The 18,564-nt window shown below is 33.8% G+C and overlaps 1 protein-coding gene across 4 annotated transcripts in view; it reads left to right on the top strand.

Moving 5' to 3' along the window:
- RB195_008673 (uncharacterized protein) overlaps positions 1 to 18,564 on the top strand; it is a gene marked incomplete at both ends in the record, with an annotated part of 133,497 nt that overhangs the window by 59,770 nt on the left and 55,163 nt on the right. For 3 of the 4 annotated variants that reach the window (XM_064195289.1, XM_064195288.1, XM_064195290.1), the window contains 2 exons: positions 10,794 to 10,952; positions 11,213 to 11,328. In XM_064195289.1, the coding sequence (XP_064046432.1) occupies positions 10,794 to 10,952; positions 11,213 to 11,328 (275 nt within the window). Of the gene's footprint in view, positions 1 to 10,622; positions 10,644 to 10,793; positions 10,953 to 11,212; positions 11,329 to 18,564 lie in introns of those variants that run through there. The other variant, XM_013452248.2, reaches the window with a different exon arrangement.

Below are 18,564 nucleotides of genomic sequence, written 5' to 3' on the forward strand. Positions count from 1 at the left end.
GATGTAAAATCCATGAAAAAAAAGACATGTTCGTTTCTCGAACCTCACCATTTATCGATTAGCAGTAATGAAACGTGTTTTTCGCTGATAAAAACATTTCTCTGGAAACCAGTTCGAGACTTTAACAAATGTCACACAAGAGTGTCGGTGCTGTGGGGAGGGAAAGTTTGGAGAATTTCCTTCCCTTCCGACTTCTGTCATTGCATCTCACGCCTTTCTTTCAAATGGTGCTGCGGAACAACCGCCGTTTTCTCCACGTTTATCCAATTTCTCCAATTTAGCACGCTATTTTTCGCATAATTTTATGCTGTATTTATATTTATATTATGTATTTACACCTATATTTTAAAATGGAATTCAAAGAGAATTTAATTAAAGCTTAATATTATTTATTATTTATCAAAATTTAAAGGAAACATGTGTCCAAATCCCAAATTATTACCCCCAATGGAGAAATTGTAGTTGAAAGTTTTTCTTGAATGTATCCTACGAAATTTACCTCTTGGTCGTTAAAAAAACCTGCGGTAGTACCGCCGCCTGTTTGGAAATATACGTGAGGACGGCTTATTCCAGAAATTGAAGCGAAAAAACTAAAATTAAGGCTTATTACGGGTTTTCTCCGCTAACATAGTAAACAATAAATTTTGATAAATTTTTATTTAAATTCCAATACATTCTTCGGGGATTTTTTTCTAATAATAAATCCAAAGTGAAAAAAGGAAATCAATCCAACAAAACCTGAAAAGGGTGGGTCTTCAACGAAAATCCAGGAATTCTTCTTGAATCTGAGAAATATTCCATGTCATTTCCGTTTCAAAACAATTTTCAATGCGCTAGTTGATTGTTTATTTATTTATTTATTCTCTCCAACATACTGTGATGATTTTATTAATTTTTATATTACTAATTGTTTTTTTCTTACACTTTTTTCTCTATACTAAGGTTAATAACTCATTCTTTTATAACATCTTCTAAATAAAGAAATTCCGCCTATCCGCTTAAAATCCCTATGGGCTCGTTTATTTATTTATTTATTTATTTATTTATTTATTACGTTCAACATACTGTGATTTATTATTTTATTTATTTTTATATCCTTAATAGTTTTTATTACACTTTTTTCTGTGCCATGGTTAATGACTCATTCTTTCATAATATCTTCTAAACTTAGAGCTTCCGGTCCATTCACTTGAAATCCTTATGAATCATCCATCAATTGAGATGTCCATGCACCTCTCAATCACCAATCCTAATCGTCATCCCGTAATTTTTCAATTAATTACGGGCCCAAGGTCTTAAAGTTAGAGTCGGCGAAAGGTGATGAGAGCAAAAAGCGACGACCGCGATCGCTGACCTCATTTATAAATGTCACGACAACACATGGAAACTGTCGCCGCGCTTAGGAATTCATCGGGCACCATGGCTTCATGGTCACTCAGCCCAGGTCTGTCGGTCTGTCTGTCTGTCTGTCTGTCATCGGTGATCGAAATCGAGGAGAGGATTAATTAAGTCGAGCCGCGCTCGTCTCACGTGGCTCGTTCTCACCACCACCACCACCGCCACCAACTAGTTCTCGGAGCTCATGCTCGCGTACCTCATGCCCACTACTCTAGCGCTACAAGTGAGCATCACACTCATCGCACCACACGCACCACGCGCTATCTCCATGTCTCGTTCTCGTCCAGGTCGCTAAGTAAATTTGCTAATTGGATTTATTGCTTTGGCACAGCGCCCGCAACGATTCCTCGCTTCTGATAACAACGAGCACACCGCCGGACGCGGCTGACAGCGTCCGCTGGCTGGTTTGTGGTGGCCGTCTTCCTTTTTTCCTGGTGGTTCCTCAGGGATTTTCCTCGTTCTTCTTTTTTCTTCTGACCGTTACGGAGTTTCTCAGAGATTTTCTTCTTTTATTTTTTCTTGTGGTTCCTCAGGGATCGATGTTTTCTTGTACTCTGAATCTTGGTTCTGCTTAAAAAGTAGTACACAATCAAACTCTACGATGCCAAGATTCAAAGAAGGTCGAACTTTGAACTTACTTGTCGTTTTTCCAGGGATTCTCGTCCTCGATTTTTTCTTTTGATCCCTGCGGTTTCTCAAAGATTTTCCCTTTTGATTTCTTCATGTGATCGCTGCGGTTTCATAGTGATTTTACCCCTCGCACTTTTTTCTTTTCATTTAATCTAAACATAATTTATTTTAATTTTTCCATTTTAGCGATTCCCTAGAAACGATTTCTTTTTAGTTTTTCCAGAAGTTCTTTTTAGTCTTTTTTTTTCCCCTAAAACTTTTATTGGCCTTTTTCTAAGCCTCAGAAAAAAGAATTATGTGTTCTTTATGACTACAGCAGACAATAATATTCGTCAAATGATTTCAATGCTTTAGCACATTTTTTCCACTGATTTTTTCCTTCTTTTACTTATATCTGCTTTTTTTTCGTTTTTACTTTTACATATTGTGTGTTTTACTTCTTTATCTGTACAGTTTAGCTCAAAAACAGGTTTTTTTCTTCGTTACGGTCGAGATTTCCTTTTTCTCCCTGAGAGAAAAGTCCCTAAAGAAATGTATTTTAGCAGCGTTAAAATACATTTCTTTGGAGAATTTATTAAATTGTAAGTTTTTATTGAATTATTTAATACTTGATTCCTTTCTTTCAATTTTTTAAATTTTATTATTTTCTTTTTCTAAACATAGCTGTGTTTTACCATTATTTTTTTTACTCTATAACAATTATTTTTTCGACTGAATGATTCTCCTCACTTTCTTCTTCTTGTTTTTTCTTTCTTCTCTTATTTCTCCTTTCTTCGCATCCAACTTCGGCCCATTACCCATAAAATATGGATTAATTAAAATAAAATCCGGGCGAGTTTGCTACCTTTTTATTCGTTTTTCAACGAATTTCTCCATTCACTGTGAACTACTGCACGGGTTTTTATTTTTCCACCATCATCTATATACATTTATCTTTCGATATTTTCGTACAGTGGATACGGTAAATATTTTACATCATTTAAATTCAGCGACAAGTTTTTTCCCCCGTCTGCTCTGTTATTAAGGTTAGTGTAACAATTTTTCCTGCCACTAATCATAATCGCTTCCCATCACAATAACCAGTTAGTAATTGTTAGGGCTTGGGCACAGTGCCCTACCACCGTGCTGTTCCTTTTTTTCTGGAAGGCGAAAGCGACTGTTCGATGAATATCGATCGTCTTGATCTGGAAGGCGAAAGCGACTTTTCGAAAAATATCGATCGTCTTGATCTGGAAGGCGAAAGCGACTATTTGATGAATATCGATCGTCTTTTGCCACGTTTAAGCCTTTTTCTGCAATTGCAGAATTAATCACGCTGTGATAACCTTTCTAGAATCCCTAGAATCCACCCTTCCCTTGGATTTTCACCGAGTTATGGAAACGCTAAGCGCGAAGATTTAAAGGGTTAACCAGGAGAAAAATCCCTAAGTCTGCATTGATTTTTCTTATTTTCTTATTTTCTTTCTTTTTTTCCTCTTTTTTTTTGCGCTGAGCTTTTGAATCTCCTTTTCTGAGCTTTTGAATATCCTTAGATTCACGCAATAGTGGAATATTAATATGCGTTAATCTACGATAGCTCTAACGTTCTTCTTTCTCTTGACAGTTATTTTTTTTCTGCTTTGCATTTTTCTGGATGATTTCGCGAGAATTTCCCTACGTCCCCATCCGTTGCTGCTGTGGTGGCTGGGCTGGAGTCGGCGCCGGCGCGCCGTTACGATCCCAACCGCAATGCTTGTGGAAAACTGGCCGCCAGAAATGATAGCGAAGGAATGTCATTACGCGCTAAGCCACAATAACCACTACGTTTTTCCTCCTTTTCTTCCTTTTTTCCTCTTTTTTTGCATTATCTGGATGATATCTTTAGACCATAGCGGAATGTTAATATGCGCTAAGCCACATTAACTACAACGTTTTTCCTTCTTTTCTCTCCTTTTCCTTTTTTTTGCACTTTCTGGGTGACTTCTTTTGAATATCCTTAGGTTCACAGGATAGTCGAATGTTAATATGCGCTAAGCTACGATAGCTATGAAGTTTTCCTTTCTTCTAGCAGTTTTTTTCTATTTTTTGCATTTTCTGGATGATTTTTTCGGAATATTTCTCGATTTAGACTGTTAACCAGGAAGAAATTTCTTAGTTTGCACTTGTTTTTCTTATTTCGTTGACAAACGAGTGGACAAGTACATTTTTTAAAATTCTCTTTATTTTTTCCCCATTCCAATAGTTATCTATAATTATCGATAATCGAGTAGTTATCGATTAGGTATCTATTTCTTATTTGTTTACTATTTGCCGATGCTATGTACTGGATTTGTCCGAGAACGTATGAGAGCATAGCAGTGACTCATTTCCTTTGAATCCTTTATTAAGTTCTCACCTATTTACTGTCCACCCATGGTGCATTTGCCCGAGAACACGTGAGACACCGGTGAGCCATCTTGAAACTTTCGCTCTAACGACGCGTGAGACATCAGTGACTCACAGTTTTTAAATCCCTCACTAAATTCTTACAAGGTTTACTATCTATCTATGCTAGACTTGCCTGAAAATCCATGAGACACACACCGATGAACCACTCTCAAGTTTTCGTGTTCAAAGCGGGCATGAGACACCGGTGACTCACCGCCGCCTTTAAATCCGCTTCATTTTTTTTTGGTGATGAAATTGGCGTCCAAAATGGCTTTTGTTTTGGGCGATCGCAGTGTCTTCAAGTGCGCAAAATGAACGAATGCTGCCCTGGCGAAAAATTAATAACTGTGTTTCGCGAAATTTTCGGATTCAAGGTATTCGTTGGTGATTTATTGGAATTTTTTCCACTTCACTTCCATGATTTTCGTCACGTTTATACTTAATGATTGTCGTCGGCGAAGTGCCCATTACAACAAATATTTGCAAAGAATAACAACACAATTAGAAACTACTTGATGCTGACAGAATTAAGATTTTTATTCCGTTTTTTTCCCTTTCTTTTTGAATATTTTCGAATATTTTAAACAGTGTGTTACTTTTCGTCGTTAGTCGTTAGCTTTAGAGAAAGATCTGCATTTTAATTTACTTTTTTTCAACCTAATTTTTATATTTTTGCTGATTAAGTTTTATATATTTTGTTTTTTTTTAATTTCTTAAAACTCCTGAGGTCTTTTTTTTTGACAGTTTTCTGGAATTTCTCTTTTTTTCTCTTTTCATTCCTCACAAATTTCCTCACTTCGATAAAAGTGAACTTTTATTGCAATGAAAGCGTTATTGTCGATTTTTTCAAATCTTCCATCAACTCTTTTTATCTTTCATTGAATTGGGGAAATCCTAGAAATGGTTACGTTAATCAGAAAAATGATTGGAAATTTTAGACAAACGATTCTTTTTATCGGGGAATTAAAGTTTTTCTCGTAAATTCCTTTCCAATCAAACTGTTTATGACTTTTAAAAGGTGAAGATTACAGTTTTTTTCTGGCAATTCGATTTTCTCACGATCCTTATTCGTAGCAATTCAAAAACCTTGTGCAGCCTTTTGAGAAATTCTTGAATTTAAACGAGTTGACTGATTATTATTATGTATTAATTGAATAGTATTGGTTAATTGATTAATTGATAATATTGATTTATTAATTGAGTAATGAATTTATATTAATTTGATTACTATTATATATTATTGATTATTATTATTACATCATATTTCTTGTTTATTATTATTAATTATATTATATTTCCTTGTTTTCATGGTATCAATAGAACTGCATCCCTTGGATCTCTTCAAAACTGAATTTATTTCTCATCCATAGGTGGGGGGCGAGCGAGCCATTGTTGCGCCGCCGCTCGTTTCAGTACGCTACAGTTCTTAACGATAAGAAAACTTTCACATTTACAGTAATATATCATCCTATTCTCCGGCACCACCGCTTATTTCTACCTCTATTCGAGTTTTGCAGTTAGAATTTTCAGAAAAAAGCTACCGTAAGTCCATTATTTGCGGAATTACCGGTCCGATCTCGTACAGCAATTTGAATTCCCCGCCAAAATTTCTGAGATTTCTATTATTTTTCTATTACCTGCGTCAGTTTGTTTGTTGCATCCCATGGATATTTTTGATGTTAGAAAATATTAAAATAAAATATTAGAAAATGTATACGTAGTAAAGTATAAAAAATGATAAAGTATTTAAATTAAAATAATATTAAATAAATTTAAAAAAGTCATGTCGTAAAGCAATGCAGATAGGAATAAAAATAGTTAATAATAAGTTTATGCAACTGTTTCCCGAGGTTATGTACTCGCTTTCTCTGCGTCCCTGACCACCTCGACTTTTTTCCCATCATCGTTTCCGTCTGTTTTTTCCCTCTTTTTTCTTTTTATTCATTCCTATCTTTTCAAGTTCATAAGGTTATCTACTCTAGAAATTTGGAACTTTCTCATTATTTATTCATTTATTTTTTTACTAAATTTATTTCGATTATTTTATTAAGAATTTAATTAATTAGTGCTAACGTAAATTCAGTGGAAATTATTTAGACACCAGATTCAGCAAAAACTGCGCACTGAAAATTTGGAACTTTCTTAATATTATTTACTTTTTAACTTACTAGATTTACTTTGATTAGAATTTAGTTAGAATTTAAATAATTTCAAAAACTTGAACTTAATTAGAATTATTTAGACTTTGACTAGGTGCAATTTTATTAAAATCCTACAAAATCGTACACAGACGTATGTAATTTGGATGTCGTTGAATTCGAAATGTCCCTATAAGCGCAGAAAAAAAATCCAGAAAATCAGGTCAACGTTCCTGTATTATTGTAGGCATAGTAAACCCCGGGCATACTGTGCACATATACCGTATACCGTACACGTTCCCCGTGGTGTTGTTACGGATGGATGTACGAACAAGCGGTGTTCCTGGTGCTGCTGGTGCTGTTTAAATAATGCCCGAGCCTGGATGTGATCAGCTGATCATCTACTGGTGGTACGTGTGTGGTACGCGGCGCGCGTTGAAATCGGCCCCGACCGATTTGTATTTTTTTTTCGGATTTCGGGCACGGATTTTTTTCCCCCGGCCATGGTTCTCAGCTGCCCGGCGTTTTTCCTCGGTCGGCGGCTTTCTTCTTCGATTCTTCCCGTTCACGCCATTTATTTTCATTCAATTCGTACATGGGAACAAATATGAGAATGAATCCGAGCACTTCTGACGCGTTTTAATTTTTAACCACCTCTAATTGTTTCTAATTAACTCTCTCTCTCTAATTGTCCGATAAAAAAAATTCTATCTCTTTCTCCCTCTAATTGTAATAATCAAACGAAAAGAATCCTATAATTTCTATTTTTTTAAATAATTTTTTTACACTTTTTTATTTGTTTTGTTTAATTTTTCTCCTAAAAGACTATTCCTTCTTGATTTAACCTCACCATTTTTCCGTATACGAGAATGAATCCAAGCACTCCAGCACAAGCGACGCGACGCGACGCCTTTTAAGTGTTAACCACCTCCAATTTTCTCTAACTGGCTCTCTTTAATTGTCTAAAAAAATTTTATCTCTTTCTCCCTCTAATTGAAGTAATTAATAGAAAAGAATTGCATGATTTCACAATTTCAATTCAAATTCCATAATTGTTTTTTTACAATTTTCTTTATTTTCTTTTCATTTCTTTATTTTTTTCTTGTTATGTTTCCATGTAGTTTTTTCTCCAGAAAAACTATTTCTTCTGGATTTAACCTCACCACTTTCCCGTGCGCGCAAGCAAATGCACCAGAAATGGAAAATCATAGCTATTTTTGTTCTGTTCTACGGATTCTAATGAAGAAAAGTTTATGGAGTAGAATTAGAAACTGGTTCAGGATTTTCCTTTCCTCTAGAAAAACTCTAATTTCTTCGTATCACCATGCTGTAAAATTGATGCGTTCACTGCTATGAAAAAAGTTCTTGCCCTATTCTGTCAGGAATTTCAATCCTTAACTTCTATCATTTTTCTTAGGTCCATAGCTCTGGATTCTACTTTCATGTATATCTTTTTATATCACTTAAATATCCCTCAAATCCTTTTTTCAAAGGAATTTATTATTTTTATTATCTTTCTTATCTTTTTTTATCTTATCTCTCTTATCTTTTTCAGACTTTTCTTTGATTTCACTTGAGCTTTAGGTTTTCTTTGGGGTTTAGCATGAAATAATTCTAGAAATTTAAATAAATACAGTTATGTAATTGAAGAATAAAGTGGTTCTGACTAGTGGTTGTTCACAATTATTTCTTTTCTTTCCAAACATATAAATAGATTGGAATTCCATCGTGCTAAAAAGTTAAATTGTTTTTTTACAGAAGAATTATGTGAATCACTTGGTTTATGGAATTCAGAGATTCGCATGGATTGCGTGTAGATCAAATTTGAGCATTCGGAATTGTTGTGTCAATGGAGTTTGGCAAAATTTATGCTTGGCATGGATATAAAGTGTAGCTATTGCGGTCCTATCCTATCTTACTAAGAAAAAATACGACAAAAAACTTTATTATCTACTACAAGATCTTTTTAATGTGCTGGTAACTCAATAAGATATAAAATCCACACTTTGAAGACCTCAAAATCCCCGGTTTTTATTGAAAACATCTCAAAAATGTTGTTGAAAGAAGAAAAATGTCGGTTTATGTTCCCGAAAATAAAGGAGAAGCAATAAAATTCGCAAGAAAAAAAACGGAGAGAACAGTTGGTATGGTTTTAAAGAAGCTGCTTACATTCTTCTTTTTTTTCGTCACCAGACAACTCGTGGTTAATGACTGTAAACACGAATGAAAAACGAGGGGAGGAAAAAATAAAATATGATAAAGCAGATAACAACCGGGAAATATAATTTGTTCGGAAATTTAATTTTAAAAAAATCGGAAATCTAAGCATATTTTTTTAAAAAATGAACCATTTTTTTTCCGGAATGAACCATGTTTTTCTAGACAATTCTTTTCTTTTTTCTCGGGGAACTTTTCTGGACAATGAACCCAGTTTTGCAGGGTGAATTTATCAATCTAATCAATCTCATATTACAAAGCAGAGAACAACTTGGAAATGTAATTTTTCGGAAATTTCCAAGCGTATTTTCTAAAATATGAATTTCTCAGTCATAAGTTTTTTTCTATACATTTAGAGTGAATTTATCAATTCAATCAATTCAATATTATAAAGCAGAGAACAACTAGCAAATCCTGTCTTCTTGGGAATTCCCAGGGAAATTTTCTGGAAAATGAACCCGGTTTTTTCCACAACTGCAAATTTAAGTCACTTTAATCACTTTCATATTGATTCTTATGGTAGTTTTTTTCTGCTGACATTGCAGTTTTTCGCTTCTTCTGATTCAATTTATAGCGCTATGGCTAAGGAAAAACAAAACAAAAACAAAACATTAACAACAATGTCAACAACATTTCTCCGGAGTAATTTCCTCCACAACGTTGTCGCTTGCGGTCGTTTGAGCTACTGTCGACCTCCATCCACTTTTGGAAGCATTCCAACCTGTTCTTTATGCCGTAAAAGTGCATGTGATCTGCATCTTAAATGAAACATTCATGCAACTTTCTTTTTTTCCACTCGTCAAGGTTGAAGAAACGGAAAATTTCCATATCCCACATGCAATTATTGGATCTCCTCGCTTCACATAGAATGTAAATCCGCTTTTTGAACATTTCCGTTTCTAGTTTTATCGATGTCAAACTCGTCTAGACGGTTTTTTGTGCTTCAGGGAATTTTCTAGGACTTCTCCGACGATAGGTTTTTCTAGTGATCTTCTCATTGTCCTGTTGTAGTAGATAAAAGGAAAAAAAACTGCAGATTTTTCGCTTGAACTCGTTTTTCTTCTAAAATCAGTAGATTTTTCTTTGTAAAGAAAATAATAATTTACCTTAATTTACTTTAATAATAATTTCAAGCATAGAAACCATCTAAAAGGTAAACAATGATCTGTAGGACTCTAGATGCTTAGCGGTGATCAATATATCGATTTCGATCGACTTTGCGGTTGTAATGCTGGGAGATTTTTATATTTTAAATTTTATTTTTGTGTTTTTAATATATTTTCTGCATTTGTATTTTTTATCTCTCTGAAATGTTGGTGTTCCCAATGAATTTCTGCTCGAAACATCTTATTCGATGTAGAATCACATGAAGGTCCCATTGAAATATTCCTCCGGTGTATTCTTAGCGGTCCCATCTTGAATTCCACTCCAAAACAAATCGATTCGATTAAAGTCCATTCAATTTACCATTTTTTAGTGCTACTTTCGAGAAACATTCCTACTGTTGCATAGATCCATTTTAATACACATTATCTTCGGCTCAATCTCTTGCCAATCGATAAATCGATCCGCTTCTATCGATGTCGTTTCCTTTGTTCGAGAATGTTGCGCTAGTTTTATTGTTATTCAAATCGGTAACCATTCGCTGTGTCGTTGGCGGTGGCGGCGGCGATCGTAAAAAATTCGCGAATCGGTCGCTTGCGAGAAACTATTACCTGTCGTTGACGTTTAGGTCGGTCGTTGTACGTCCTTTAATTATCCCGTGCCTGCATGTATCGACACCTTTAATAGCGGACAAATACGATCCTTTAATTACTACCTACCGTAACGAGGATGTTAACCGGAGGCGGATGTGTACGTTGTTATTGAGCGGAATTGATCGCTTGATTTTTTTTGAATATTTCTAAGAAAAAAGGAGACAGGCAGTGAGAGTGAAAGAGTGTGAGGGAGCTATTCAACACTCTACCCTAGGTCAATCGATTGATTGATTTTATTGATTTTCAGGCTCAGTGTCGCTCACGCGAACATCACGATCCATTCGGGATGAACGAGCCGCGATCGGTGAATCGTGTTGTGGCGTCGTTAATCCGAAGTATTGAGGATAGCCGATATACAGCACCGGATAGACCTGCACATCTAACTGTGGACAACAGTCAAGGACAGGTACGGTACGACGAATACAGTAACCCGTAGCTAATGCGTGTTTTGTGTATGTGTGTGTGTGTGTGTTTTATCGGCATTCGCATGCGGTTCCGGTGATTTCGTCGAACATCGGACGAGCCGCTCTTGAAATGAGTCACAAATTCCCTGATATGGGGAGTTTTTGTGAGGTTGCGAGTCCTTGAGAGTGTTAATTTCGACTACCGTATACTGTAGACCATGCTAATCGATTTTTTCTATGTGTCTACGGTAACATTTTACAGGACGCAGCCACACAAACATCACCATTTTCAATTTCACGTTCATCCTCATTCGATTGGATCAACGAGCCGACTGAGGGTAGCCTTCGTGATTTGAAGACACCGCTCAGCACACCTCGGTACGTGGATTTTTTGCCTTTCTCATTGGGGAAATTATCGCTGAACCGATCTATTGATTGATTGATTGATTGATCGATCTCTTCCGTCACTTGCTCGTGGTAGCACATTTTGAGGTTACAATGGCTCATTAGCGTTCTGTGGTTGAGTCGTAAAATGGAAATGAGCGGCTGTACTACGGTTCGGGAAGGTTCCACAGCTTCCACAGGAATTTTCTCGAATGTTCCCTCTCGGATTTTTTCGTCTACATTTATTTATTTTTCTTTCTCCGCGTGAATTTTGTCGATATCCATGGCAGGTGAACTGTGTTCAGCTGTCACACACGCCAAACGAACTAAATCACGAGTTTCCGCTCTGTCGGCTCTCAGTTACGATCCGGAGCTATTTTCAGATATTCCTGGTTTTTTTTTCTGTAAAACAAAAAACGTCTAAGCTTTGAATTCGTCATTTTCGCTATCTTTCTCCTCATTATTTTTGTTTAATGTATTTTTACATCTCTTACTTTTTACTACCTCCTATGTTTTTAGGTTTATCACATTAGAATGTCTTTAATATTATTATTATTATTATTATTATTATTATTATTATTATTATTATTATTATTATTATTATTATTCAATATTTATTATTTTCACATTAGAATATATCTTTAGAATATCCTATGCTTATATTTATTTTTTTAATTAACTTAATTTTTTTTAAAATTTCTCTCTATCGTATTCGTCTAAGAACACAAAACTCTGCTAAATTATTCGCTCAGTCTTCAGTCATTTTTGAAGAACGATGCAGTTTACACTCATTTACGACGCTCCTCAAATTTTACTGTTAGCTTTTTTGTGCTCAGACTCGCCTAACGAGTTGTGGTTTTCGGCCTGAAACGATGAAAAATAATTTTCTTACTGAGCAGATGTGGGAAAACAATCAGTTTTCGGTGTGGAAGGTTCAGTTATGAAGTTGTCGGAGCCTTTTCCAAATTTCTCAGAACTTTTTTCTCCGTGAAATCCTTTGGATTCATTTTGAGTTTAATCTTTATTGCAATTTTTCTACTTTTGGAATTAGATTTTGGAGAATTTTCAAACGTCTATAACTGTAAATATTAATTATTAAACTAAATGAGATACAGTACCCCCAGGTAGGATTGGATTGGAGGATCTCAACTTTGAAAATCATGTACATTTTTGCGATTTTTTTTGTGATAGATTTAAATTAATTATAACTATTTAGTAGAATAGGAGTAGAAAAAGAGCTTGAATAGTGTTTTTCATTTATTTTAATATTACGGGTGATAAAAATAAAAATAATAATATAAATAAGAGTATATATGTTGCATTCTTAATAATATAGCGATAAATTAGCATTTTTCTCATTCTTCATTGATTAATACACGAATTTCATGATGTTCCTTTAAATGAAGGGATCATCAAATAAATTTTATTGTAATGGATTGGGTGGCAATTTTCCAGAATTATAAGAAATCCAGAATTTCAACTTCTATTAAACTATTGGGATTTTTATTGGCATGGATTTTTCTTACATACATATCTTCTGGGATTCTTATAATTCTGGAAGATTTCATCTGGCCAGATTAAATCATCCATACATAACTGGGTTCCCTTCCTGTTCAGTTTTTATTTTTTATTTTCACTACCTTGGATATTTGTATTTTTTCCTTTCACTCTCTACTTTATTTTTTTCCGGATTTTCGAACTTTTTTTGACATACATAATTCTTAACTGAAATGTAAGAAATCCTTCGAAAAAAAAGCTCAGTTTCCTGTGGAAATCGTTGTTTTCTGGGAGTTTTTGAAGGAATTCCAGGAATATAGTTAATAATTGTTGAGAAATTGCTGTTCTTTCCCTAAATGATCCCGAAATATTCTGAAGAACAATTGTATCGTTGAAGTGAGGAAGTTTTTCGTTTAAAACAGCTTATACTAAAAGTACAAATAATATTTTGTGGTCACGGAACAAGATTTATATGTTATAGAAGAAAATTTTAAACCACAACCAGCATAACTCGCTAGTCAGTCGATCCGTGGATTGTTTTGTGCATTCTCCGCTGCTGCACACAATGATGTCTCTAACATGTCTTTAAAGTGCATTGAATTATTCTGGATTCTTGTGACTATAGTAGTTTCGTTTTTATTTTAATCGAACTCTTAAAGAACTCTTATTTGCTTTTCTTTTGGAGTTTTTATGGAAATTCTGGAAAAATTCTAACTCTTAGTCGATTTCCAGAGAAATTCCTGAGAGAATATCCTAAGAATATAATATAGAACAGCGAAAAGTTCCTAATTCTGGATACATTTTACCATATGTAGTCGTTTTTTTCTCTTTGAATCGAATTGGTTTCTTTTTTTCTTTTTTGGAGCTTTTATAGAATTTCCGGAGAAATTCTAACTCTTAGACAATTTCCGGAGAAGTTCTAAGAAAATACGAATAGAATTGCTAAAAATTTCCAATCCTGGATTCTCTTCACCATAGTCCTTTTTGTTCTTCTAATCGAACTGTTAGAAAAAAAAACTGGTTTTCTTTTGGAGCATTAACGAAATTTCCCGGAGAAACTTTAGCTTCTAGGCGATTTCCGGAGAAATTCCAAGAATATAGGTAATAATAGCCAAAATAGCTTTTTTTAAAAGGGTTTTTTTTTTTGAATTCATGAAAATAAAATATCAATCTTAACCTAAATTTTCACCCTTTTCGAGATTTGTTTTCGGCGATTTTAAGGTGAAAAATCAGTGAGGAAAATTCCATGATTACAGCTGCTTCTATTCGATTCTGACACTCAAGTGTTTATCCTAAAAAAATGTGAGTGCATTACAAAATTTTCTTCAAAGCTTAGAAGTTTCGATCTGTGAATTTGTGGAATTTTTAAAGTTCTAAGTACGAAAATTGTGGTTTTTTATTCGCTACTGAACAAATCCATGGAAAAATTCTCCAAACAGTTGGAAAAAAGACGATTTCAAAGTTGCGCTAGTGATTTTCTTAGTTCTTTTTTTTCTGAAGTATCCGCTTTACATTTTCCTAATCACATTATACCATTACTTTTTCCCTTGAAATCCCGAAAATTCTCCAGACCGGAACGCTAAGGCGCTAAAGTGAAGGCAGACCTACATTTCACTTCCACTTGGTCGCTTTTCCGCACCGTTTCCTTTACATTTTTTTTTCTGAGGACTAGAAATCAGCGCTAAATTTTAGCACATATTCAATTTCTGCTTTTTTTCCTTTCATAGAAATTTTACAGAATAATTATTTTGTAAGATTAAGATTTTCTCCTATCAAAATTTTATTTACAATTCAAATTTATTGCCTAGAAGTTATTTTGGAACCAATCATCCAGAAAGAAAGTGGATTAGAGCACTTCTAGAGAATTTCACTGGTTAATTTTTTTTAAAAATGTATCCTATCCTTATTTTAATACTTTGATCATTTTTTTTCGAGTTTTTATTTCTAATCAGTTCAGTTTCTCCTTATGTTTTCTTATTGGTTTTTTTTAGAAAGTTCTTGTTAATGCTGGTGAAATTTATTTGTAGATATTGAGGATCCTCTTGAGTCTACAGCTTCGTCATTCGTTACCACTTTAATGTCATTTATAAAAACAGTTTTATTCTTAATTAGCAAAATTAGTACCGTAAAAAGTGTAGATCAGAAGTGATCATAATCTCATTGAATTTTTTGGCCACTTAATGTAGTATTAACGCATTAACGTGCATTAAAGGTATCCCCAAAAATAGTGAAATTATAAAATTACAGCGCTACCACTGTATGATCTACCGTAGCAGAATTATATGATTCTTAATATTTGATAACATTTTATATAATTCCAAATTTTAAATGATTATAACTTTTGAAAATAAGTTGCTAACTTAATAATAACAGTAACTTTCTTAGCAGTTTATAACTTCTTATAAAACTTTGGATTTAAAAGCTTATAATTTTTGAAAATATGCTGTTGATATAACAATAGTAGTAACTTTCTTAGTAATTTTTAACCTTTAGTATAATCTCAAATTTTAAAAGCTTATAGTTTTTAAATCGGGAGGTTATATAAGAGGTTTTTGAAATTTTTGAACTTTTCGATTTTGAATATTTCAAATCTTTAAAAATATGCTGTCAACTTAACAATAATAGTAGCTTTCCTAATAATTTAGAATCTCTTAGATAATTTTGAATTTATCATTATAAAATTCGAAGTTGTATAAGAGGTCGTTGAAATTTTTGAACTGTTTTAATTTTGAAGATTTGAAATTTTTGAAGAAATACTGTGAACTTAATATGTAGGAATAGTAAATTTTTAAGTAACTCCTAATGGATAACTTTCTTAATGATTTAGATCTTTCTACATAATTACCGAGTTTTAAAAGCTTAAAATAATTTTTTTTCTTCGAAAATATGTTCTTATTGCTGTGTTAAATGAGGTGAGATGAGAGGCTGAGGCTTGGGCTGAGGCTTGGGCTGAGTTTATTCGGGTGTGTGTGGAGGTGCAGAGTTTATGACTGGACTGGACTGGACCGAGCGACCAGGTGACGATGTGCGCGACGACTGCGTCCGGACGGACGCAGATTACATTACAATACCGCGACGCGCGCGGCTTAGATGTATTGCTTTCGGTCGGTTGTTGTCGTCGTCCACCGACAACGACTTCCTACAAATATTTAGCCATCATCATTATCATCATTTCAGTGTTTCTTTTTTCTGGAATATTTCCTTCTATCCTTCTCAGTCTTTTTAATTCTCCTTCTTTTCTTCCCTCTTTATTAGCTCTTTCTTTATTCCTCCTTCATCCTGGTTTTTTTTCTGGAATATTTGCTTCTTTCCTTCTCATTCTTTCGTAGACTCTTTCTTTTCTTCCCTCTTTATTATTTCTTCCTTCTTTATTCCTCCTTCATCTTGGTTTTTTTTCTCAGGTATATTCCTTTCTTTTCTTCTCATTCTTTCCTAGATTCTTTCTTTTCTTCCCTCTTTATTATTTCTTCCTTCTTTATTCCTCCTTCATCTTGGTTTTTTTTCAGGAATACTTTCTTTTCTTAAACTTTTTAATTCTCTTTCTTTTCTTCTCCCTTTATTATTTCTTCTTTCTTTATTCCTCCTTCATCTTGGTTTTTTTTCAGGAATATTCCTTTCTTTTCTTCTCATTCTTTCGTAGACTCTTTCTTTTCTTCCCTCTTTACTATTTCTTTCTTCTTTATTCCTTCATCATCTCAGTTTTTTCCTGGAATATTTCCTTCTTTCCTTCTTATTCTTTTTAATTCTAATGCTTTTCTTCTCTCTTTATTGTTTATTCCTTCTTTATTCCTCCTTCATTTTGATTCTTCTATCTTTATTCTTTCTTTCTTCATTATTTATTTATTAAATTAACAACCTCTTGTACAGTACAGTGCATTAAAAATCAACACGACATTTTTTGTTATCTCTTGTTGTTTCTATTGTTTCTTTCTTGTTTATTGTCTCTTTCTTATTGCTTCCTTCTATTTTCCTCTCTTTCTAATCCTCTTTCTCGGTTTAATTTCTTTTTCTCCAATGCTACTAGTCAATTTTTTCCTCTCGAACGCTTCTCCTTGGATTCTACAGAAGATACTCCCGCGATAGAGTACTCGGGAGTATTTCTTTACACTATTTATTCTTATGACAGGTTTTACTAGTGTACTTTTCCGGAAAAGTGTAAAAATTAAAGGTGTGGTCGTTTATTTATTAGGAGATAAACACCGCAATTCCATCTTCTGTTGAACTTTTGACAAATTTTTTTCTTATTGCCGCTATTTTCCTGGAAATCATAGTGAATAGAATTTATACGAAATTTCGACCTCCTTAAGCGGTAAAATTTTCGGATTTAATGAAACCATTGGCGCAAGAATCCTGAGAAGGGAGTCGTCTACCGAAAGAAATATTTTTGACAAATTTTTTGTGGTATTAGAATAGTTATTTAACATTTTGTTTACTTATTGCTATTACTTATTATTCAGATGTTAACAATTGTGAGAGTAATTTATAGCCTTTCACAGTATAGTGGAAATTTAAAAAATAGCGCAAATTTTCTAAATTCACATATTTCTCACGTCCAGTTTCTTTACCTAGTTATTTCTAGGTTTTTTTTTCTTTTGTTTTTAAGTGTTGTTTGCTATGAGGAGGAGAAATTTATGCTGGTTCGACTACATAGATGATTAACGTCTTTGATGCAGCGTGCCACACCGATGTAACATGCCTCAAAATCCTTTACTGGTTTTTTTTCCTCTGTGAACAGATTCCTTCTCGCACAAGTACATGCTTTAAAATGAAACACATCGTTGTCGTTATCCTTTTTCTGCAGTTTCGTTTTTTGTTCATTGTTTTTTTCTTGAATCATGCCATTGTACAGCGTCACCAAATATGTTGTTGCGAGAAGTGGTCCCTGTTTGTCAAAGTCAGCAGCCACGTCGTTTGTCAGCAAAAATACGCGCGGAGAATGGTTGATGAAATAGTGGAAGGAAGCGAAAAAATCCAAACTTTTCGCTTTTCGCGTGTCAATATTTCGCTGTCTTTTCTTCATCTTTTCTCTCTTCTCACTTTCGTAGAAATTCTCTCATATACTTTCGTCTAAATCTCTTTTCTTTTCCTCTCATTCGAAATCATCTTTCACTTAGGAACAATCGAAGACTAATTAGTTAATAGTTAAGTAATCAAATAGTTAGCGTTTCGAAAAATCATTGTTGCTCTTCGCTTTTCGAGTTCGAATATTCGATAACTCAGTACTCAGTATTGGGCTAGTCGAACCGAATATTACAGTCAAGACCCAAGTATCAGTATCCAGATAAATACTGGATGGAAACCTTTGCGACTATTCCCATGCCAAACATTCCGATATTCGACCATTCAACCTTGAATATTTTCGTTACTAATGAATCGAATATTACTGATTCTGTGGAAATTTCTTAGTATTTCGAAACTAGATACTACATACGGAATGCAGAGTTTTAACAAATATTCAAAATGCTCGTCAAATATTTTTAACAATGCACTAATTTGTATTATTATAATAATTATGATAGTAACACTTATGAACATAAGACTTTTTTTCGTAATGCAAAAACTTTTCAAATTTCAAATATTTTTTTTCAATGTTTTTTAAAACTCGTCTAAAACATTCTTCTTGGACTTAAAACTAATGTTTTCAGACATATTTTTGGATTCAAAACTTGATCCGGAAATATTCCCGAAGAAATGATTGATTGTTGAAAAATAAATCAATTCTTTTTTTTCCTG

This window comes from Necator americanus, chromosome III, assembly GCF_031761385.1.
Source record: "Necator americanus strain Aroian chromosome III, whole genome shotgun sequence".
NCBI classification, from domain to species: Eukaryota; Metazoa; Nematoda; class Chromadorea; order Rhabditida; family Ancylostomatidae; genus Necator; species Necator americanus.